The sequence below is a fragment of the Dermacentor silvarum genome, chromosome 10 (assembly GCF_013339745.2).
Source record: "Dermacentor silvarum isolate Dsil-2018 chromosome 10, BIME_Dsil_1.4, whole genome shotgun sequence".
In the NCBI taxonomy this organism is placed as follows: domain Eukaryota; kingdom Metazoa; phylum Arthropoda; class Arachnida; order Ixodida; family Ixodidae; genus Dermacentor; species Dermacentor silvarum.
In genome coordinates this window covers 54,288,031-54,312,620 of record NC_051163.1, presented here as the reverse complement: position 1 = coordinate 54,312,620, position 24,590 = coordinate 54,288,031, and the positions used below count along the sequence as shown (strand labels likewise).

Below are 24,590 nucleotides of genomic sequence, written 5' to 3'. Positions count from 1 at the left end.
CGCTAGCGCGCAGCGGGCCGCTCCCACGTCGGGAAAGAGAGGCGCCGAGCCTCTCCACCGCGTCGCGGGCCCGTTGGACAGCCCATAACTGTTCTTCGAGGTTGTGGTTGCGTAGAACCGCATCCCAGCGTGAAGAAGTGTTGCTTTTATTACATCAAAAAGCACTAATTAATACAATTTCTCTACTTAACTCCTTAACCAACTGCTTTAACGCACATATTGCAATTCACGAATTACAGCAACTGATCTCACACGGCCCATTCGCTTGGAATGAATTTTGAAACTAGCATCGGTTTTGAGATAAGTGCTGTCGCATTTGCGGTAAGGATTTACTGTTGTTCTAATTAATTTTTTTTAAATACTACTACTTATGCGCTTAAGCTCAAAAATACCCAGAACATCAATGCATTTAGTTGCAATCTTTGGGCAGCCACATCGCAAAAGTGGCGCCATTCTCATAATTAGTTCAAACTATCCTCTTTGCGAACTCACCGGAAACAATACGCAAATTACAATGCGCATTAATGTAATTTGTTTAAGATGTAGTCAGCGAAATTTTTGCTCATTAGCCGATTATGAATTTAGAGATCTCGTTAGGCTGCCTGTCCATTTTAGAGTAATTTGACTCAAGAATTAGAAATGTGCTACATATCCATACGGGCAAGCCTTCGAAATTCTGTGAACGATAAAACGAAAAAAATATCCTATATAGTTGTCGCTTAGTGGGACAAACAAGGAATTTGTCAGCTTGGACGGAGCCCTGACGAAGACAGGATCCCATGTAGAGACTTTAGCCTCAAACAGATTGAAATTGTTAGTTAACCCACCGCCGCCACTCAATAAATAATTGATTGATTGATTATTTGATTGACTGAATGATTGATTCTTGGTTAATCACAATACATGTGACACAGCTCAGTGGTAATGGTTTCACGCTGCTAAGCTCGAAGTCACGGATCGGCGGCCGCATTTCGATGGGGGCGAAAAGCAAGAATGCTCGTGTGCTGTGCGTTGGGTGCACGTTACAGAACCCGAGGGTGGTTCAAGTTAATCCTAAGTCAATCAGATGGCGGTTTTAACACGTATAGAACGCCAATAATTGAATGATTTATATTTGTTACTTTCCTGCTGATAACTTCAGCTATCCATCCACCTCTTTTGTACATGTTCATTTTGTTGTTTACTTATTTAGTTATTTATTATTATTGTTAACCAAACGTGATTGTCGTGATTATGCAGACCAACGCGGACATTACTTTGGCACCAGAGGCCTAGTCTGGTGGCCGTTATACATTCGCCAGTCAACGGGATTAGAGACAAAAGAACACTGCATAACAAAAAAAAGTTGACGCAGTTTCACCTGAAAGGCGAAGCATCAATTGCGATAGCAAATTTGTAGAGAGCTATACGGAGTAATGATATTAGCTTTATCAGCGGTATAAACTTGGACATACAGCAGCACCGGCAACACGCAGAACTGTTGTTGACGCCGTCGGCGTTATGCCCGCGTTCGCTCAAAATGTGTGCGGCGTTGGTGACTGTTGCCGGAGCCTCTGATATAAATAGGCACTTGGTGCCGCAGCTAAACGTCGCCTCCCTTCCCTCCCCCCCCCTTCCCCATGGCCTTTCGCGCGTAGGAAGAGGCGCGTTTGCTCTACATATATGGTGATTGTAAAGGAGGAAAGAGACGCTTACATCTGCAGCCCTTAAGGGAGCACGGCGCAGAACGCGCGTTTGTTCTCCGCCGTGCGTTCACTCCCCGTGAAAGCGCGCGCCCCTCGCGCCCTTTCACTCGCACATACAGCGTTCGGCGCGCGGCGACGATTTCATCTCCATTGACGTCATACGGAACCTCATGGCGACGGCGACGGCGACGGCGACACCGACGGCAGAAATCTGCTTTTGAAGTGTCCATATAATTGCTATCGCAATAAAGGGAAGGTTTGCACACAGTTTGTAAACATGATTTAACGCTCCGTAGTAGCAAGGCAACAGTAGCAAGAAAAGAGAAACATAAAATGTATGTGCAATAGAATAACGTTGAGTGTCACAACGACATCTTAGGCCACAGACAGAACGATATGTCAAACGTTATAAACGAAGCCGTCTTTTTTTTTTCCTTTTCTTTGCGTGATACTCCATGACAATGACGATGGCCGTCTAACTACACAGCAACGGCGGTGACGCCTGCGAGTGCTGCTCAAGAACGTCATTCTCGGGCGAAAGGTTAGTCCATTTCACAACCAAAATTACAGAAATTCATTTTTGCTTCCACTTTCGCCCGAAAGTCCGAAGCATTGAAAGCGATTGTAAGGCTTAGCGTTGCGCTGAAGGCGTCTCCGAACGCTGGCCTTGTGGGGAGTGTGCCGGCGGCGTTGATGAAGTCGCACCTCGACGGCGCCCGAGAATGCGGCCGAAGGAAATCTGTCGGCGTTGGCCAGCGTCCCACAAGAAATGATAACGCAAATTTAGCTCGACGTTTCACCCAGGTGCGATACACACACAGCTGCTTGACAGGAAGGCTAATGTAAAGCCGCACGACGCTCACGCCAGCAGCGGAAGCCAGAATACTGCCCCGGCTGCGGCGGAGCCGGTTGTGCAGATCATGCGACGGTGCGCTCACGTGGCTTTGTCGCTTTTGGAGCCAAACGCACTTCTAATCCTCCCGCAGGCCGCGCATGCGTCGTCAACATCAGGACAGCATGGTGACGCCGACGGCGCAAATACGCCCCGAGCATCCGTACAATTGCTGTCGCAAAAATAATGAAGAATAAGAAGAACAACAACCAAGCGTTAACGGTTTTAAAGTGAAACAAAGCCAATACCAAAATCCTTAAACAGCGAATTTCTCATCTAGTTTGCGTTCTGGTCATCCTGGAGGAAAAATAAAGATCTGCGTTCTCCCTGCTGGTATTTTTTGAGAAAGAAAAGCAGGTTCGTAAACAAAGCCAATACCAAAATCCTTAAACAGCGAATTTCTCATTTAGTTTGCGTTCTGGTCATCCTGGAGGAAAAATAAAGATCTGCGTTCTCCCTGCTGGTACTTTTTGAGAAAGAAAAGCAGCTTCGTCTCTTTAAGCCGATTGATTCCCTGACGCGGGGCACCGCGTCTCTGACAAACACAACCCAGAAGGAAAATGCTTCGTCCCAGCAGAGAAATATAGACGAAAAAAAAGAAAGACATGAATGGGCATAAAGGCGTGCTTGACACGTTTCCCGCCTAAAATGGGACAGTGCTTTTTGAAAGCCCTCCAGAACTTAAAAAAAAAAAAATGAGTGCGCTATCGCTCGTGGCAACTGACAGTTCACAGATTGAACACCGACTTCCATACAGCAAGAGAATCGCACTTCAAAGAGTATCGTATGAAGAAGAGCAAAGACAATAGGAAGTCTAGACGATAAACAATAATCAGCCTATTCCTTATTTTTTATTGATTTCTTTCATTGAGGTGCACTCGCGGAAGATTGTGTCCCCATATTTTATGCTCAATACATACTTTGTACAATATGTTTTCAATGTTCCATCAACACTTCATTTCAAATTTTCAATCATGCGCACTTTTGCGAAACACGCGAAAAATTTCCTTTGCTTTAGTTTGCATTCGTGGTGTGGGTACTATTTTTCTTACTTCCATCTATTACATCTGCCGAGTTAAACGTATTTGTCGGGCAGTTGATCTAAGAAAAACACGCCTTCGAGGTTGGGACTGCGTAGAACCGCAGTCCCAACCTAAGAATAAAAGAATAAATAAGAATAAAAGCCACATGTTCGCGGCTTAGAATAAGATGTAGACAATTTTTACTAGAATTTTATGAAACAGTAATAACAACATGCCTCGTCACCAAATATTTAACGACTGATGCCGAAAGGTGCACGCTATAAGTATTGAAGGTGTTCTCGATCAGTCGCTTTAAAGTCACTGAATATTCCATACTTTCTTGTCCAAATTTATACATGTGTGAAGCAACGATGCAGAATCGTACATTACCGACTTTTGACATGACAGGTTGGCAGTTGCTGAAAAACACTCGAAATATTCTCACGTGATACTCGATGACAAAGTTAGCGGCCATCGGACTGAGGACGACGAAGCGTCTTCTTATTCGTGTACAGACCTCTATATTGTTGCGCAGTTTAGTAGCCAATCGGACACTTGACCTAGTTAACCTCTCTGCCATTCACCTCTTACTTTCCGTCCTTCCTTGTACCTGTAGAATTTGCACGTATCAATGATTACATTATCCATCTACTGACAGTGAAGGTCACGCAAAATGAGTAGAAATAGTAAGCACTGTTACGACATACGATCATACTTTGATAATTGAAGGGCTCGTCGTGGTCTTATCTCATAAAATGAAGGGGCGCCACGTTAGCCCTAACGATTATGGCAAAATCTCTCGTTCTCTTTGTTTGGTGCAATGAAGTACTTAGGTTAAATCTTCGAGTTATAAAAATTGCGACTGACTAAATTTTTAAGGGTGACTTAACACGTAGCCGAGTAAATATTCTAATAGGACGCAGCTTCTCTACTTTCTTTTTGTGATGAAGTCGCGAATATTGGCGTAACTTTCTATGGTTTCTTCATAGCTCGCATTAGATGGCTAACATACTTAGGCCGTGCCTCATGCATACCAGTGCTTTCCAGTTTACTTCCACGAAACTGCGCGGGCGCCATTGCTGAAACTGCTCAGCGTGATGGCAAAAACAACTAAACTCTAAATAACACACATCACATCGAAGCAATACCGACAGTGTTCATGATGAATCCGATCGGTACAGGCAAACTGCAGAGCGCGAAGTCACCAATATGAAGATGCACTGCTCTTTAAATTTGCGCGAGCAAAAAACATAGTAATTGACGTACTCTAATTGCTCAAATTTTACGAGAAGGCAAAACGAATACGCATGACCGAGTGTCCAAATTTTTTTGTGGCAGAGCAATGAAAAGCAATGATTAAAAATGCACATAGTCACCGGAACTTACTTTACTATGCCTACTTCCTCGAGCAAAATTCAATGCCCCCGATGAATCTACTCACCTGCGACGAACAGCTCAACGATGGCCTCGGTTATGGTCACACCCGCGTCGGTTACGTTGTCACCGCGGTACGAAACGTTGCACACGTAACTTCCGGTGTCAGAGGGATTCAATTGGTTGAGAAGCAAAGCGGGCGGATCACTGAGCAGTGAAAAGAATGCCCTGCCGATCCACGATGGCTGCTTCCAGTGGGCACCGTCCACTAGTCCAACAGTTGCTCCCAACACTATGGTCAATGGCGGCTCGGGAGCCACCAAGGCGTAAGCTTTCTTTGGTTCCTGGTTGCTGTCAATACTTTGAGGTAAACCGCTGGACGAGTTCAGCTTGGCGTCTGCTACGCGGAACCAGACGACAGAGACGGGTTCTTTCGATGCCATGTTGATAGGGCAAGGAAGTGACGTCTGCTTGCCTGCCAGTAGGCTTAGGCTTAGTGGTGACGGAGGAAACGGTCCTGCTCCTGCATTGGAGACGTGTGAAAACATCTGTAATATCGTTCAGCCGTGAAGTGCGTGCAATTCACAGCCAACTTAGCATCTAAATAATCTTAACGCCTGCTTCTGCAGCGAAATGACGCGAAAGCTGCCTGTACTACCATTCAGCCGCGAAGTAATGCAACGGCCCGTATCTTTGGATTTCAACGGTTTTACCCGAATAGCCGGAAGGTCGATGTTTCAACCTTCCTAGCTGCGTAGAAATCTCTACTGTTATGCGTACGTGTTACGCGTTCGGCGATGTGATTTTTGCCCAACAGAACATTTTAGTTTGGGCAATTACCTTCATTTCTTTTTAACGTTTTACAGCCAGACACAGGGCAGTAACAGGAGTGGGCAATGAACAATGCAACAAAATAAAATTTCCACAGCCGTGAGATTTGTCCAAAGCAGCTAGAAACTCATCAAGTGGCAGTCTGCGGATACTTAGGGGCGAAAACATAAAAACTCGGAAAATTGCAGGATGATGTAAAGATCTATGTAATGAAAGCATATAAATCGAATCTCGAATAATAATCAAAGGAAATTTTAGACAGCATTGGATCGGCTAATTCTCTCAAGCACGCTCGGCTTGATGGCGCTCTTAAACCACAAGCGTGGTTACGTTGTGGTTATCTGTGGCAACGCAGCAACAAATCTAGGCCTGAAGTTTAGCACAAAGGAATCCGGAATTATGATCTTTAATGAAGAGGCGAGTGATTATATGGTGTCAATTCACCAGCAAGTCATATCCATAGTCAAGCAATATAAATACCTCGGCGTATACATAAACGAAGGAAAGACGTACTCAAACATCCAGCAAGATAACCTCAAAATAAAGGGGAAGCGGTATGCAGCAATATTGAAACACATAGCACTGTGATACCACAAAGAAGGGGAGGTGTATTGAATTTGGAAATGAGTAATGGTGCCATCGCTAACGTTCGCAAATGCCATTCTATGCTTAAAATCGGATATCTTGTCAGGGTTAGAAGTTAACCAAAGATCGGTAGGCCGGTTGGCTTTGGGAGCCCGCGGAAAAACCATAAATGAAGCAGTGCAGGGTGACATGGATTGGGTCTCTTTTGAAGTCAGAGAAGCACAGAGCAAAATTAGCTTTGAGGAAAGACTCAAGAAGATGGGTGAAAATAAATGGGCGGCTAAAGTGCACGAGCATCTGTACCTGAAAACCGTGGACACAGAATGGAAGTACAGGATTATTGAAACTCTAAATAGACAACCAGGAGTCACCAGAAAGAAAGTGAGAGAAACAAAGACAGTGAATTGGACGCAAAGAATGGAAACAAAAAGAACAATGGAGATTTACAAGAATGAGGAGACAGAAATTAGAAGGGAAAATCTGTACGATAACACAAAAGGCAGTGCCTTACTATTTGAGACTCGAGCCGGTAGCCTAAGGACAAAAACATACCGGAGCAAATATTCGGAACTAGATGAGGCATGTGTATGCTGCAGTAAAGATTCAGAGACCACTCAGCACATCCTAATGGAATGCGACGGGATCCACCCAGCGAGAACCGTAGGTAACATGCAACTCCCAGAAGCGCTTGGGCTTAAAGTGGAAGGAAACATCAACAGATCAGCCGTAGAAATAAGCAAGAGACGATTAGAGTATTGGTGAAAAAAAAAACAGGGAAAAGATTGATACGACCGGATCCCCTATACAGTGGTAGGTAGAGGTGCAAGGTAGATCTTGAAGGGACAAGATTAAGGATATGTATACAAAAATGCTAGATAAAAAGCATGTATATAGCATACGTGATTAAAACAAGCAGGCTAGGTGAGTAGTTGTCACCGCCCTGTTTCAAAGAAGATGCCAATAAATCATCATCATCATCATCATCATCATCATAATTGTGGCATATATTGTTGGTTTGAGTGCACTTTTCTGCTTAACTTATAATCAGTAAAAAATTAATTGCTCAACATGCTCTCACTAATCTCACCCGTTAAACAATTTCGATAACTTGGAAAGTGACGCTACATCATAACATTTTTGGGGGGTAAAATATTTTGGTTGTTGAATAGGGGCAAGGAGCGCCTGCCTCCCAAGTGTGTGCAGTTTTTTTTTTTTCAAATTTTGGAAGTACAATTCGCTAGTTAAGCGGTGGCAAGGCGTCCCTCCCCCAACGGTCGAGTTGTTAATTTGAATCGAATGACGAGCAGTGATTTACCTCGAGCGTGATGTTGCTGGTGTTGAGATTCCACGCCCATAACTACTTAGCGAAGTGAAAAATGTCTGGAACACTCCTCAGCAACTGCTGAAATTACAATATTAAAGACTAAACGCATAACACCCCGTGAATTGATGGCTACAATACCTATGTCGTAGTTTAATGTGAGCGGCCTGGGACACTTTAATCGGTGCACCTGCCGCTAGTGGAATGCTTAAGAGCCGTTCTTCTGTATTGTTGGCAAAAACACTTTCCATTTCGCCCAGCAAGAGATCCTTCACAACTCGAATAAATCCGGCGAAAACTTTCTGAACGGTGGCTAGACTACTTTCTCAGAACTCAATACGCGCCGCGATTCCTAGGAACTGGGTTTCGTCGACTGAAATGCAGTCTCCTTTAGAAACATCCTTCCAAAGCCAGAACGAAAGTGCTTGTCCGAGGCAGGCTACGAAGCAGCGTAGTTATAATCCAGAAAGGGATTTTCCGTGCGAAGAATAAGCGACAGCCACTGGATTCAGTGAGCGTCGAAATCCTCAAGCTGAAGTTCACTACGACCTGACTCTGCGTGCTTTTTTGTTCAGCATTTAGAGTATACGATGGTATATATTTCGGGAAAGAGGCGAATCACACAAACAAACACGATGTTTACGTCGATGTAGGGCCACACTTCTTGTCAATAAGTGCGCATACGTGTGTTTAGGAAACGCTGAAATGCGGAAGTGCTCTGCATCTGGATTATCGAGTACAAATTGTGTGGAATAATTTCATTGCAGAAAGAGTGCAAACGCCGCTGGCGCATTGCCGCTAGCGTATGCGAACATCATAGAATAAGTGTGTCTGCGATGACAAAAGAAATGATAAGACTTGTCGAGTGAGAACTTTTTTTGCTAGCACTTTTCCTCAAAACAAAGTACTTCTGAATATCCCATTTTTTAAAGAAATGTTTTGGCGCTGGAGCTCCGAATCGTTGCAGGCATTCAATATTACGACCGGACGGTGCATCTTGTTTCAGAAACATTCTACCATGGATATGTTTTGTTTCATTCGCGATATTCGACTCATGCAACCATGTCATTTTGAAATGCAATTCTCTTTCGCTCTATATGCGTTTTCAGCTCGGCTTGTTTACTATTCAGATTTTACCCAGCGTAGTAAACATATGCGAATTGAGCATAGCTATGCTTTTTCTTAGTTATTTCTCAGTGCACGCAGTAAGGTAAATGTAGGTAAAGCGCATTCAAGCTTCTGAGTATCTGAGGTGGTCTGGAATGTAATTTTTATGAATGTCGTCACTCTATTCTGAGGGCAATTGTTCACTGAATCAGTAGAGCAATGCATCTTAGTGAAAGGAAAAATGCTCTCTGCAGATAATTTTATTGAATAGAGGCGGCATTATTTTGTTGGATGTGTAAATAGTTATTGAAGTAGAAAATATAACAAATGTACTAAAAGGGACAACAGCAGTGAAGAAACAGTCATGATGAATTAAGTAATGAAGTTGGACTAGTGCAGCACGACTGTAACTAATGAACGATAACAAATAACTAAGTCTAATGACCTAAAGGATTAAAGAATTAGCAATGAAACAATGAAGTACTGCCAATAGAAATAACAGCAACGAATGCACCCATCATTTTTTTTCAATGCTTTATGAAGCACAGACATAATCTATGGTTTATTTATTTGTGCGTATCTTTGTGTTGGGACACTTGCTAGAAAAGAGAAAAAGAACAAACAAACCGCATTCTCAATTTAGTCGCGGGATATTTATTTTTGGTGATTCGGTTTCGCTACAAATCAAATCTACAGTCCAGGTCGAGCATTAGGCAGCGCCTTATATAAATCCAGAATCTAATCCGAATGCCAAAACAATTACGGGACTGGTGGATCCTGTTTTCAGACAGTTTTCATCAATGCGCCGACGGCGTCCGGGGTATAGAGTCGCTTCAAGGCCTATTCTCGCACAAGAATGCTACTATAGTTACGCGGATAGGAAAGGCGGTGTTTTTGGTATATATGGTAAATTAACTAATACTGCTGTTGTATTTTGCGGGAGAAATTTCATCGTACAATAATAGCATTAAGAAGGAATGAATGGAGGATGCGTTGTCAAGGTCTACTGTGTTGACGACGGCCGACGAAAATACGCTGCAGCGGGCCGCAACACACAGGAAGGGCTTAGTGACACCTTGTTTCTGTATTCGCAATTTTCATCACATCAGCAGCACATCAACGAGCCCTAAAAAAATTGGTGGCTCATGTCCGACAACCTGTTTTAAGCAACTGCAAAATATGTGTCCCTCCTAAGAGAAGAAAGCAGTTGCATGACTAAAGTGCATAAAGTGGCATATATGGTACAGAAAAGAAAAATTATGACAGCCAAAAATAACCTAAGGTATCCACTTCATGTCACATGATATGTTTGCATACGAAGGCACGCCAAATCATTCAAATAAACCCCTAAACAAAAAAAAAAGGAGAATTACCGACCAAACCGAGAAAACTTCTCTATTTGTATCACGGCCCTGACCTTACTTTAGTGAAATAATTTCACATTTCCTAAAAGGAGCCTATGAATCAAACCACAATATTCTGTTTTTATTCTAAATAAAACATACCTGTCTTGTTTTTGAGCGCGTGCAGTGCCTTTCGTAGTCATCTTGCGGTAGAGTACGTACAAGGAACGAGTGCGGACACAATGGGACACCATTTCGATATAGTGCTAACTCGCGATTGAAAGAAAACTAAGCATTCCGATCGTACTTTTTTTATAGATCTTCATTAGAGCATTGAAGGTTGCAGGAAATTGAACTGAAATTTCGCTGCATATGCGTTGATATGATGCTTCGAATTAGAATCATGCTTGCAAATACTAATGGGCACATTTACCAAGTGGTTTCATACAAGACGCTACTGAGTAGTAACCCTGCGAAAGAAATGCTGACGGACCTTATTATATTATTCTGTACTTTTACCTTAAAGTTGTGACGTGTAAAGATGACATAACATATACATTTTCTTTAGAAGTGCACAAAATTAACATCAACGTCCACATCGATGTACATCGCTGTACATCGCACATCGCCAAGATCTGACCTGCTGAGGCAGGCCACTGTGACTAAATGTTCATTTAGCGCTCAAATTCCAGCTTTCTGTCTTTGCAGCAGCAAATGAACGTTGTGACAAAGAAAGCCAGTTGATATCGGTCATTATGTATGGAACCGACGAAGTGTTTTAAGCTCAAGATCAAGCAAAAGGAGGTATAGAGAGAGAGAGAGAAATAACATTTATTAGCCCCGAAGGAACTAAAGCCCAAGTCCGGGCCTCCTGGTAGGCTCATGCCTCCTGGCCCAGAACGTTCTTGACGTGCTGCACCAGAAGCGGCCACCATAGTTTTTCAAACCTTCGTGGGGGAGTGGTCCACTCCTCCCAGCTGCCAGGACGCTGGTTGTGCGGTAATTTGGAAAGTATTGTCTTTTTCAAGATGGCGTTTTCAGGGCACTCCCACAAGATGTGTTTATTTGATGGATAGGCCCCGCACTGTTTACAAGTGGGGGAGCCTGGGTCCCTGTTAATATAATGCGTATAGTGTGGTGTGAGTAATGTGTGTGTTTAATCATACGAAAAGGAGGTATAGCTTATTCATTTTTCTTTTGGGGAAAAGCGGTCGACTGTCTTCGCAAATAGGAAGGCCAGACCGAGGACTCCAATCAGTGCATCTCCTTGTTGAGCAGTCTTCGCACATCAAAGAGGTTTCTTGCTTTTTTTTTTCTTTTTATCTCAGGAGATGATGACTTTATGCACCAAGATTCGAGGGTTCGATTGTTTACTTTCTTTTGAGCTACTGAATGCAGACACCAGAAATTACCACAGAATTTGGGAAACAATATCGAAAAAACGTGAGCTTTGCAGACCCCGCTATAAAGAAGGTAAACTCGAAGGAATTCCGAACTAACAGAAAGTGCGGGGTCTGTTCGCGACACACAAGAAAACAAACCTGGCTGACCGTTTCTTGTTAAAGAGCCGTTTTGCAAGCGAGGCGTAGTACTTGCTAAGCACTGCCGAACGCCGTACAAACCAAAAAATGAAAGAAAATAGTCTCCCTGAGTGCTATTACTTTTTTTAAGATTACCGAGCTTCGAAAAAAGCACTAACGTTCAACGCCTAAGCCCTTAGGGTAAAAGCAGTCTTCGACAATGAGTTTTTCGCTTCCGCAACGGCAGTTCAAAGCAAACATGGAAGTAAAACATGGTTGACTTCGACGGGAAAGAAACTTTAATAGCGTCATCTTGAACGCGCTAAGGGAGCTGGCAGCCCGGTACTAATGATATAGATACTCCTTGAGGTGTTTGGCCTCATTAGGATGATATAGTCAAAAAGACACGAAAAAAAGAAAGAAAGAGAGGTGACCGAAATAAGGGGGGTCTGGTGCAGAAAAATTGTCAGAGAATGTTTAAAAACAGCTTGGAAAGAACGAAAACTCAACGCAGTAAGACGAATCATCTTGACTTTGCGGCACCACTTTGAACACGAAACTCGTCAGACGAGGAGGTTTAGGTAATAGTTTCGAGGAGGTCAACACAGTAAGGGCTTTCTTTAAGATGCCTTGAAGGCCCGCGGCAAGCAATAAACTAGTTTCTGTGCGCAAGAATTATGGCAGAAAAATAGGGAGAAATATCTAAACGTCATTGTTTGAAAGAACTCACTGCTAAAATGTTTTACCTGTACGTGCAGGTGGTCATGTTCACCAGGTATTCGAAGTTGCATAGATCATGTTCGACTGCGTGTACTTGCGTTGTTGCAGCATGATGCAGAATATTTCGGTGGGGGCTAAATGGTGGGGATGCAATCGACTTAGAAACGCCTCGCTGTTTTAACTATATGAGACCAAAAAGATCATAATAACGTGTTACGTTTGGAAGCACGAATATAGCACAAGATTCAAATTTCACATTACAAAAATAGCGAGAGAACCACGTGTCATATGTGACAGATTACAGCATCTTACGGTATATTAGAAGGAAGGAAGCAAGAGAAAGGCAGAAGTCAGGGAGGTTAACTAGAATAACGTCCGGTTGGCTACCCTACACCGGGGGAATGGGAAGAGGGAACAAAAAAATGACAGGGAGAGAGAGGAGGGAAGGAAAGACGCGAAATGAGCGGTTAGTTCGCTGACGCGTGTGTTAGTGCACTAATAGTCACAGACGTTGACACAAGCCCGCCGTCCTCAAGAAGCACAAAAGTGCCTTCACCGCTTTATGGGCCGACGAGCGATGTTGTCCAGAAGCACCTGCACGGAAAGCGTCCGATTGTCCAGTTTTTTTAGCGCGTTAGCAAGTTCTTGTCTTTCAGGGGCATATCGTGGACAGTGGCACAGCAGGTGGTCAATAGTTTCGTCGCTGCCGCATACCTGGCATGCTGCACTGTCGGTCACTCCAATTAATGTGCCTTTGTGAAGGCAACTCCTAACCAAAGGCGACAGAGAAGCGAAGCTTCACGTCGAGAAAGTCCGAATGGAGGTCGGAGTTGCAGTGAGGGGTTTAATTGATGCAGTCGTGTAAGTCTTAAGTTTGGCGAGTTTCACTCGGTCAGTGAGAGACTGCGTGCCAGGTGTCGAAGCTGCCTTGCGGCGTCTGTCCGCGAAAGTGGAATTGGAACGCTGAGCTCTTCTTGGTGTGATGTGCGAGCAGCGTTATCTGCGGAATCATTGCCACTGATTCCACAATGACCAGGTACCCATTGAAAGACAACCTCGTGGCCTTTTTGTTGGACGTGATGGTGAAGTTTCACGGTCTCGTATGTCAACTGTTCATGACAGCCGCGTCGGAGAACTAACTGCATGCACTGTAAGGCCGGTTTTGAGTCTGAAAACACCGCCCATTTTCTAGGTCTTTCAGAATCAATGAATTCCCGTGCACGACGCAGAGCCGTTAGTTCTGCCGCCGTTGAGGTCGTGACATGCGATGTCTTGAACAGCAGTGTTATTCCTCGCGTTGGTATAACCACCGCACCACCAGAACTGGACGACGTAGTCGATCCATCGGTATAGATGTGCACGTGGTTGCTGTACTTTTCATGCAAGAGGAGTAAGCTCAGTTGTTTTAGAGCAGGGGCCGGTACATATGACTTCTTCTGTAGTCCTGGAATCGTTATAAGTACTTGTGGACGGCTCAAACACCACGGAGGAAACACTGGCTTGGCCGCAGGTGCGTACCCTGAAGTAAACGATGCACGATGTGCACTGACAGTAGCGCTAAATGTCGAGCAGGTCCTTTCCGCAGTGAGGCTCGCCAGGTGGTGGGAAGGGGTCCTCGCATAGTGTCTGAAATGCGTACGCATTGTTTCACCGGTAATGTGCGTCGTGATTGGGTAATACTGGGCAATGGCAATGCTTTCAGCCGTTGACGCACTGCGTGGTAAGCCAAGACATATCTTAAGGGGTTGGGCTTGAATGCTCTGAATCGTACGGAGGTTAGTCTTGCAGGTGTTGGATATTGCAGGCAGGCTGTACCGCAGGAATCCAACGAACAACACCATGTACAGCTGTAACATACCGTGTATGGATACTCCTCAACTTTTTCCTGCAAGGAACCTGAACAGGTGACAGATAGCAGTCAGCCGCTTTTTCACGTAATTCACGTGCGGAGTCCAAGACAGGTCTCTGTCAATTACGACTCCCAGGAACCTGTGACTTCTGCTGTATGGTATAAGTTGTCTGTTAATTGATATACCGTAAGCAGACATTGGCTTCCTGGTGAATGCCACCATTGCACACTTTCCACATGAAATTTCAAGTCCTTGTTGACGAAGGTATATTGGTGACGTTAAAGATAAGGTACGTTAACATGCCCAGTAAGGCAGCCGATGTTTAGAATATATTCGCGTCCGGATCTCTTAATTCTCATCGACAAACCACTTCCTGAGATTGAGGCCTGGTTATCGGACGCTAGCTCTCATAATTTCCGCCACACCGTGGGGATTCCTACCCGTCGCCTTCAGAGTTGCGGGCTGCGCTTACGAGCCAGGCTCAATCGTGGTTTTATTGCATGCTTGGTATTCAACGGGAAAACCCTCTTTACTAGTTCCCCTGCTCGCAACATCTGTTGGGGCAGCAGAGACGCCCACCCAGGGGAAGTGCAGTGGGCTCCCGAAAAGTCATTAGCCTAATGCAGGTGGCCTGTGTCTATTCGCAATTATAGGCACTACACGGTGTTGTCAGGGTATTTCCTATAGTATGTTCTCGTAAAAAAAAGGAAAATACTTACCCATTCCGTAGTGTCAGCACCGTGAGATAATCGATAAGTACGATACTGAAAAAAACGGAAGCAGAATTCTACCTGCGGTAATCGATCTGATAATCGCCGCAATGTCGCCGAAGATTTCGTATCGTGGCTGCGCGTATAAAACGGTGCATATGTGCAATAAGCCGCTGTGGTGGATCAGTGCTGCGGCGTTAATTATGAAGAGCATGAGGTTCCGGGTTCGAGTCCCGGCTTCGGCGGCGGCATCGTTCTAAGGGCAGAATACGAAAGCGTTAGCGTACGGAGTTTTGGGTGCTCGTTAAGAAAAGCCCAGCTGGTGAAAATTATCGACCGTACCCGCCCAACGGCGGTATCTCACAAACAATGAGTAGCTTTGGAAAGCTCAGCCCCAAAAATAAATTGTAAAAAAAAAACGATGTCTACTGATATCTTCTACCGTACCATATTGTGTCTGTTTTTACTTAATATAAGTACTTTTAGAGCGGCGGAAAGACAAGATTTCTATTCTTGGGATGCAAACTTACGTAGATATGCTTAAAGTGTATTGTATAACATACGCGATCCATGAGATATGCGCAAGAAGGATCAGTTCGGGGGCTTAAGAATGCTACATTAGCAGGGCTGGAGAAATTATAGCTGGCATCTGATTTTCCTGCTCTCTCGTGATGACATTACCATATTACGACGCGGACCATTTTCTATGCATTTCTCTCGCAGCAGTGGCTTGTGATCGCGTGATTGATTTGTTGTTATAGCTTTTTTTTTTTGCATTGCCCACAGCACCTGCACAAGGACGTCCTTCCTTTCACCTTGTCTTCTCGCACATTACGACGTGCAATCACATGTAAATATCAATCACACCAAATGATCATGAAATTCAAACAGACTACTGCGTTTGGTACAGAATCCTATGTGATATGGGTACAAGGCCATCTTTATTTATATGCAGATTGTGATGCTTACGAATTTCTGTGGGAAGGTTTGTCCTCCAGAAAAGCGAGTTCCCTCTTGCTTCAGGCCCGGTTAAATTATTCCGTGTAGAAGTATTTTCTATAAAAAGTACTTAAATGTTGAAGGTTTATGACAAGATGAACGCTCTTTGATAAATTCGAGTGAGAAGCTTTTAGTCCTGAATGTTTATGACAGGCTGAACGCTCTATGCTAGATTGGAGTAAGAAGCGATAAGTGTTGAAGGTTCATTACAAGCTGAGCGCTCTTTGCTAGATTGGAGTAAGAAGCTATAAATGTTGAAAGTTTACGACAAGCTGAACGCTCCTTGCAGGATTGGTGTAAGAAGCTATAAATGGACGAATTGAATGGATTTTTCCGGAGCATCGACATTACATTGTATGACACCGATCTTTGGTGTCACACATCGATTTTTAAGCAAGTGAACAGGAAAAACGCAGGCTTGTACTTCAATACGGCGGCTCTGCCCGACCTCTTGGACACACAAAAAGACGCGCAAAGATGTAAATTTTAAGTATAAAGCAGCCATGTACCACTGCTAGAAAGTTTTGTATATTTACCCCTACTTATACTTCGCGCTGCTGTCGCTAAAACCAAGACAGCTTAGACAATGTGACGCAAAATGAGCAAGTGTCAGACAGAATATATGCATGGCAGCAGGTTCTAAGCAGCCACTTCAAAGCATAGCACGCAAAAGTAAAGAAGGAAATAAATCGCAAGAAACCCTACTGCAACCAGGAAGCACTCTTTATTTAATGCAATATTGAATTAAAAATCTACAGCTTCGACTCATGAACAACTACAAGACCTACAATACATCCGCGCCTAATTTCTTGCCCTAAAAGAGAGAGCGCAAACTCCTTGAGTATGCGGTGTCATGGAACTTTCACGAAACGTGAAAGGCTTAACTCAATTCGAACCGACTTGGAATTCTACGGAAATTTTCTTGTTGCTCATTTCCCTATATCTCCTGCTTAGGAGCTACCGCATTGTGGTAAATTACTTCATGATCATCATTGTCATCATCATCACCCTATATTTATGTCCACTGCAGGACGAAGGCCTCTCCCTGTGCCAATTACCCCTGTCTTGCGCTAGCTGATTCCGACTTGCGCCTGCGAATTTCCTAACTTCATCACCCTACCTAGTTTTCTGCCCTCCTCGACTGCGCTTCCCTTCTCTTGGTATCCATTCTGTTCGTCCACCGGTTATCCATCCTAACGCATTACATGGCCTGCCCAGCTCCACTTTTTCCACTTAATGTCAACTAGAATATCGGCTATCCCCATTTGTTCTCTGATCCACACCGCTCTCTTCCTGTCTTTTAACGTTAGTCCTAAGATTTTTCGTTCCATCGCTCTTTGTGCGGTCCTTAACTTGTTCTCGAGCTTCTTTGTATTCTACCGGTGCTAACATATGGGGCAGGAACTTGGAGGTTAACAATGATTGTATACTTTTCTTTTCAATGACAGTGGTAATCTCCCAGTCAGGATTTGGTAATGCCTGCCGTATGCACTCCAGCCCAGTTTTATTCTTCTATAAATTTCGTTCACATAATCAGGGCCCACTCTGAGTAATTAAACTAGACAAACGCACTCCTTTACAGATTCTAGAGGCCGACTGGCGATCCTGAATTCTTGTTTCTTGCCAGGCAATTGTTGAATGTTGAAGGTTTATGACAAGATGAATGCTCTTTGATAAATTCGAGTGAGAAGCTTTAAGTCTTGAATGTTTATGACAGGCTGAACGCTCTTTGCTAGATTGGAGTAAGAAGCGATAAGTGTTGAAGGTTCATTACAAGCTGAACGCTCTTTGCTAGATTGGAATGTTATCTTTGTCTTCTGCATATTAATCTTCAACCCCACTCTCACTTTTTTTGTTAAGGTCCTGAATCATTTGTTGTAATTCGTCCCCATTGTTGCTGAATAGGACAATGTCATCTACAAACCGAAGGTTGCTGAGATATTCGCCGTTGATCTGCCCTCCTAAGCCTTCCCAGTCTAAGAGCTTGAATACTTCTTCTAACCATGCAGTGAATAGCATTGGAGAGATTGTGTCTCCTTGCCTGACCCCTTTCTTGATAGGTAACTTTCTACTTTTCTTGTGAAGAACCAAGGTTGCTGTGCAATCCTTGTAGATATTCACGTATGTCTCCTGTACTCCTTGATTACGCAATGCCTCTATGTCTGGTAGTATTTCTGCTGAATCGAATGCCCTTTCATAATCTATGAAGGCCATATAGAGAGGTTGATTGTATTCCGCAAATTTCTCGATTACCTGATTGATGACATGGATATGATCCATCGTAGAATATTCCTTCCTGAAGCCAGCCTGTTCTCTTGGTTGGCTGAAGTTAAGTGTTGCCCTGATTCTATTTGAAATTACCTTGGTGAATATTTTATACAATACTGAGAGCGAGCTAATGGGTCTATAATTCTTCAATTCTTTAACGTCCCCCTTCTTATGGATGAGTTGGCGTTCTTCCAGTTTTCTGGCACACTTGAAGTCATAAGGCATTGCGTAACAAGTGCCGCAAGCATTTCAAGTATGATATCGCCTCCATCCTTCACTAAATCCACTGTTATTCCATATTCTCCAGCAGCTTTGCTCCTGGTCATGTCTTTCAAGGCCCTTCTAACTTCATCGCTATTTATTTATAGTAGTGAGGAACTGGATACTGTTCATCACTACTTCGAATGAAGGTAGCTTGGCTGCTCTGGGTATTGTATTGTGCCTTAAGCCGGCCTGAAGTCAGTCTTTTTTTTCCTCTTACGATATCTTTGTCCGTGATTGCTAATGCGCTGATTAAAGTCATTCCGATTCATAGAAAAGATATAAAGTAGCAAACGCATTAAATGCTTTAGTACTACTGCGAGTGGCAAGTATGATCCATCTGGTATCTGTGAGCCACTTCCTCATTATCTTATAGACACACACGCACATACAAAGATGCACAGATATATATATGTTTAACACACGGTGGCTGAGGGGGGGGGGCGGAATCACTCTTTCCGATACGGCTTCTCAAAATATTTCTGTAGACAGGTAAGCAATTAACTTTTTGCAAAGAAAGCAATAACACGCGAACATATCAAGAAGACTCAAAATTATGTCTTTGTCACACTGCTCCACCGTTTTTACGACAACCCGAACTTTGGTTTAGACGAAAACATCAGGATCGAAGCCTGCGCAAGCAGTCAAGAAAAAAATGACAAAAAAACATTGCAAGCGTAAAGCGCGTTTATTTCGCTAAACGAAGGAAATAACACAGATAAAACAAAATGTTAACATCAGCACATCAAACGGGCAAGTCCCCCAGCAATGATGCAGCAGCGATCACTAGTGAGGTACGCATGAAGCGGGGGCCATCACACACCAAAGCGCCCGCTGTCCTCTTATCACTAAATGCATCTGTATTTTCCTCTTGCGTCCTCTCCTACATCAGCGGAATGCCGAGGGAGAGCACCGCACAAAGGTGACCTTGCCTACAGTGCCCGAATTTTTTTTCTTGCGCAATATCGTGAAGCAATACTTTTACATCGAAACAAAAGCTGCTGTTGTCATGATACTTCATCCAGAAATCCAACATCGCTTCCTGAAGCTCTTTCTTTTGCTGCTCTCTAGAGCGTTATAATAACATTTTTATCCCCTTCTATCTCAAACACATTATGTGGCACGACTACGCACAAAAAAAAAGTGTTCGTAGGTTGACAGGGAGAGCGGTTGCATCGGACAAAGTTATGCGGCAGGAGCGGGAAAACTTTTGATATGAAAGAACGAGAGAATGAGTAAAAGTAAAATAGAATATCAAGAAGAAATCGCATAGAAATATACTGAAGGAAGCTGGGCACCATCGTTTAGCATATGACAAAGTAAAGAGATCCCTTAAAGCAAAGCTATATGACCCAATGAAACCGCGTTTGAACGCAAATATACACTGTTGGTGAGAACTTTGTGATGTGAAATACGAAATTTCAAAGAGAAGCCAGGTGTCTGTTTCAGAGACACAGTAAGTGAGATTTCAAAACTTTCCTGAAAAAGCCTGCGCGCGTTAGGCCTAATGAGGCCACACAGCAGGAATTTGATCATTTCGCCTCCTTACTTTTTCTTCTTTTTTTACCGAAAACATTTTGGAGTCATAAAAAATATCTTGCATTTTCATCACAAAGCGTTCTGTTTAAGCTTTCTTCTCAACTTTCGAGCCTGTAATTAAATGAATATTAGGTACTCTTTGTAAACCATGCGTAAACGTTAGGCCTTATGTGCCTATAAAGCATGAGTTTCATTTAAAGTACCGTTTCGTGTCGCTTTCTAAAAAGAATATTTGAAGCGTGGTGCATGTTTTTCTTTTGTGGTGTTATCGAAGATTATATTTTTATTTTTTTTTTGTAAAATTTTGCTCTTTCCTTCTTGATTCTGGCAGCTGCGGGCAGTAGATTTACACGCTACCGAAGGATGGCGAGATAAGAAACGAGATCAGACTAACGCGCGCAACTGAAGTAAATGCCGGCTCCTCCAAAGCCAAACCGTAATGTGAAAACTTTTCGCGTATCGAGCAATTACTTGTTTGTTTGTTTCTTTGTTTGTTTTTCATTGCAAATGAAGTTGACGTGCTTGCATGTCGGGGCAATTGACTCAAGAAAAGTTTTCGAACTCGTAATGGCCGTTTTGTGTTCTCTCGATTGGTGGCATTTCTCTAATCAACAAAGTAGAGCAATAAAAAACGAAAAACGACAAATACACTACAGTGTAAAAGACAAAACTTTAATACGTTTATGTTCCTTAGGATCCGCCCTAGTTATTAACTATTTAAAAATAATAAAGCCACCTTTACCGGCTTTGTAACGCTGCGTAGAATATAACTATTCCATCTTACCCACACTGAGATACAATACGACAAACTCCGAAATAAGAACAGCAGCAAAGCTCAACCAAAAAATGGATGCTAAAATTAGTTTAGGTGCATCGCAGCAAGACGCTTCAGTACAGACGATTATCAATCATGGGAGACTGGCTAAAGAACGCTCAATAAAGTTTCACACTGGTGGTTCTGTTGAACCTACCCTGTCAAGAAAAATTAGTCAGTCCTGACGTCAAGCTGTATTTGACTAGAATTAGGCAGACACCGAGGTTTTTATTTCCCTTTCTACCCACGCAGCAAATAATTCCTCAAGTATGAAGAAGTTCCTCTTGATAGTGCAGTAAACAAATTGTAATTTGTTGTTTTAAGGCATTCAACTTTTAATTAATCCACGTCCATTCTATGTTCCATTCGTTTCTCATTCTTGTTGCGTGTCATCAGCGTAATAATGCTATGACTCAACTCGACATGTTCACTTTCCGCTCTTTCTCAAAGCGTACTGGTAGGGATGACAGAGTGATTCCTACGCTTGAGAAGTTCGTAAGACCAGGGGCCGAGGAGTGTGAAAACGAACATAAAAAATTAGCGACGTCAGCCAACCAGTCACAAGTAGTTTTTAGGAACGAATAATTTGGCGGATTTGATCCCATATTTCTACTATATCTTTTTGTTCGAATGGTACGTGAAACATGTGTAAAAGTATTTCTTTGATGTATAAAGTACTTTTCTGAAACAAACTGCGCGTTTTTTTAATATCATCACGAATAGGCCGAAGTTGTCAATCTATAGTTCAGTCAAACTCTCCTTAATCAGTGCCTGACTGGGCAACGAATCATTTGTTATTTAGCATTGCAATACACAGCGAATGAAAATCAATTGTATATCTCTGCTCAAATCATTTGATTACAATATACGCTGACTCTTTGCTGAAATTGAAATTCTCATGCGAGGTAACGAGCAGCCCTACGATGTTCGGGGGTAGTTGCGAAACGTAACACTCCTAGAGGTTATATATGCATTATAATAAACATCATATGAAATGAATGAGCCGTGATTTTATTGATAAGCAAGCAAGTCAAAAAGTAACCCTGAAATTTTGTATGATGTTGCCTATCTATGTACGGTATGTTCCCAATTCAATTACGGCAGAAAGATTTGCCATCATTGACAATTAGACATAAAGCGCCAGGGAAAAAAACTGTATATTTATGAGTTATTACTCACTCTCTCAACTATAAAGGCTGCCATAAGATCGTCTTCTGTGATAGTCGATCAAACAATGTAAGCATTATAAGAAATATGACAAAGAGTGCACCACATCTCGACTTCTAGTGTGACGACCCGAAGAACATGCTATCAAAGCCGAACAAATACATAGGATCAATGAACACAAATTAATAAACTTAACGGCTCCATGAATGCTCCACGAACTCCAGGGCTCCATAACTGCTTCAAGTGGTCGAAATTATTCCGGAGTCCCCCACTAAGGCGTGCCTCATAATCATATCGTGGCTTTGGCACGTAAAACCCCAGAATTTACTTAATACCGTCTCAACTGTGTTCACGACCACAAAATTTACTTTCAAAGCGCATCAAATGTATAGTGGTGAAGCAAACATCCCAGAAACTAAGAACCAGTACACATCCTCGCCACGAGGGTTACTACAGGAAGCTTTCTATCATCATCATCATAATCGTCATCATCTTAAGCCTATATTTATGTCAACTACAGGACATAAATATACCATGTCTAGTCTAATACATGGCAGAAATGTAAAGAAAAATGCACATGAAACAACTCCAGTGCGTCTTTTTTGCTAGGCCGACCACAAGGAAATTTTATATGGCATCTGATGACGCATGACACGTACCAATATTTCGCACCAAAAGATATCAAAGGCATCAGAGTAAAACAAACATCCCGAACTCTAACAACCACTGCACCTTTCTTAACAGGGCTACTAAATAATTTCTAACATATTCTAAGACCATAGCAGTAGTCCAACTATTAGTTATAAATGGACCACGACACACCACAACTACAGCGTCAATAACAAGTTTTGCATAATATCTGGCAAAATACATGTGATCGTAAATAAAACCGTCAGCTTAGCAACTGCCCACTCAAAACAAAAAAAAAGTATAGCTTAATCTTGATATGAAGTTTTACTGACCTTTTTGTCTGTTGGCAGCCGATTCCGAAATGAATGCAATTAACAACAGCACAAATACTTGCGTAAGAAGTGACTTCAATTTGAAATTTTGGAACTTCATTGTTTCCGACATCCGCAAGTGATTCCTTGTTTCAGTGTACGGAAAGTAGCCTGAAGGTTTAAAATACTTTAAGAGCTGAGGAATTAGCAAGCACGATCAGCAAAGCCCGAAACGCGAACTTCAGCGAAAGCGCGCCGCGCAAACCACTAAGGATTGAGTATCCGTGGCTCTGAGTGCCTGATCGGCGAATGTGAGCCTGCTCGAGAAAAGCGCGCGCTTTGGAGCCGAAAGGAGAAGGCGAGAGCGCACGATGCGACGCCAGCGCCATCTATTGAGACAGCGGGGAAAGTCGCAGCTGACCCAATAAGTCCGGAGGCACAGGGCGTCGTGCTCTAATAGCATGACGGATTCCGGATTCCGTGCACTCTCACTGAGCTTGAAAGGTCGTTGATCTGGGCTTCATTGTGACAATAAGACGCTAGTAAAATCCTATGTCTGTATAACGGCACCTTGTTGTATTACGTGACCATCAACCGGGCGATAATTGCCATAAGCTGAGCCGTCCTAAGCCAAACCCCTTCACGTGCTAACCTACAATAGCGCTTATGAGCGAACAATCAATGAATATGTCGGACCGATTATTAATTACGCTCGTCAGACCATCTACAGGCTCACAAAATGTTTCTGTACGAGCTCGGCACGGACGCCTGTCTGATTTGCGCAGAAACTTTGGGCGTCTTCCTAGAGAATCACCAAACGCGTAGTTCTGGCTCAGCATGTGACTTTCGTAATTGACGCCATTTCATATGGCGTGTTCTTGCGGCGACTGTCTCTGATGACTTGAAGCAGTTAATATGAGACAAAATTAATGTTTTTTTGTAGCCGAAGCTCCTTTAGCAGGGCCGCACAGAAACATATTGACACGTACACATGTTTATCTTTCACCGGTGGCCGCTTTCAACATTGGCTGACAATGTTAAACGTTATCGCTCGGCGCAGGACGCGCCTGCATTGGGAGCTTCTCGGACGTTATCAATGCTTCTATCCGTCGTATGTGGTCACCGACGCCCATGTAATCTGATTATATGAGCGACGCGAATTGTCTAGAACTTTCTGGAAGACACGCGGGCATCAGGGATTAATCTGGAACCTTCGATGACTCAGGTATAAAAGCCGACGCGTTTCGCCGCTGATCAGATTTCGACGATCGCCGACTGTGTTCGCCGCTATCGTTGTGCTTCAAGTGTAACTTGCTTTTGTGGGCACAGGTTCGCCCAATAAAGAATCAGTTTCGTCATTCCCAGTTTTACAACTGTTTGCTTCATCGTCACTACTACGTGACAATATGCATGCATGCACACACACACACACACACACACACACACACACACACACACACACACACACACACATGAAAGAGCGAGACATTTATCTTGAGGGTGATGTCGTACGTTATTACTTCTTTGTATGCATCATCAGATACATAATATCCTTCTGCCGCAAGTTATTTTTACTCATAATCTCACGCTTTTTATCTCGTTCGTTCCTGCTCTGCTGTTACAGTCCACTCGCCTATTGGA

At 43.2% G+C, this 24,590-nt stretch overlaps 1 protein-coding gene across 1 annotated transcript in view; it reads right to left on the bottom strand.

Moving 5' to 3' along the window:
• Positions 1-24,590, bottom strand: part of LOC119431338 (hemicentin-2) — a 98,410-nt gene that overhangs the window by 22,592 nt on the left and 51,228 nt on the right. Inside the window, exon 2 of the mRNA XM_037698824.2 lies at positions 5,041-5,496. Coding sequence (XP_037554752.2) covers positions 5,041-5,496 — 456 coding nt within the window. The remainder of the gene's footprint in view (positions 1-5,040; positions 5,497-24,590) is intronic.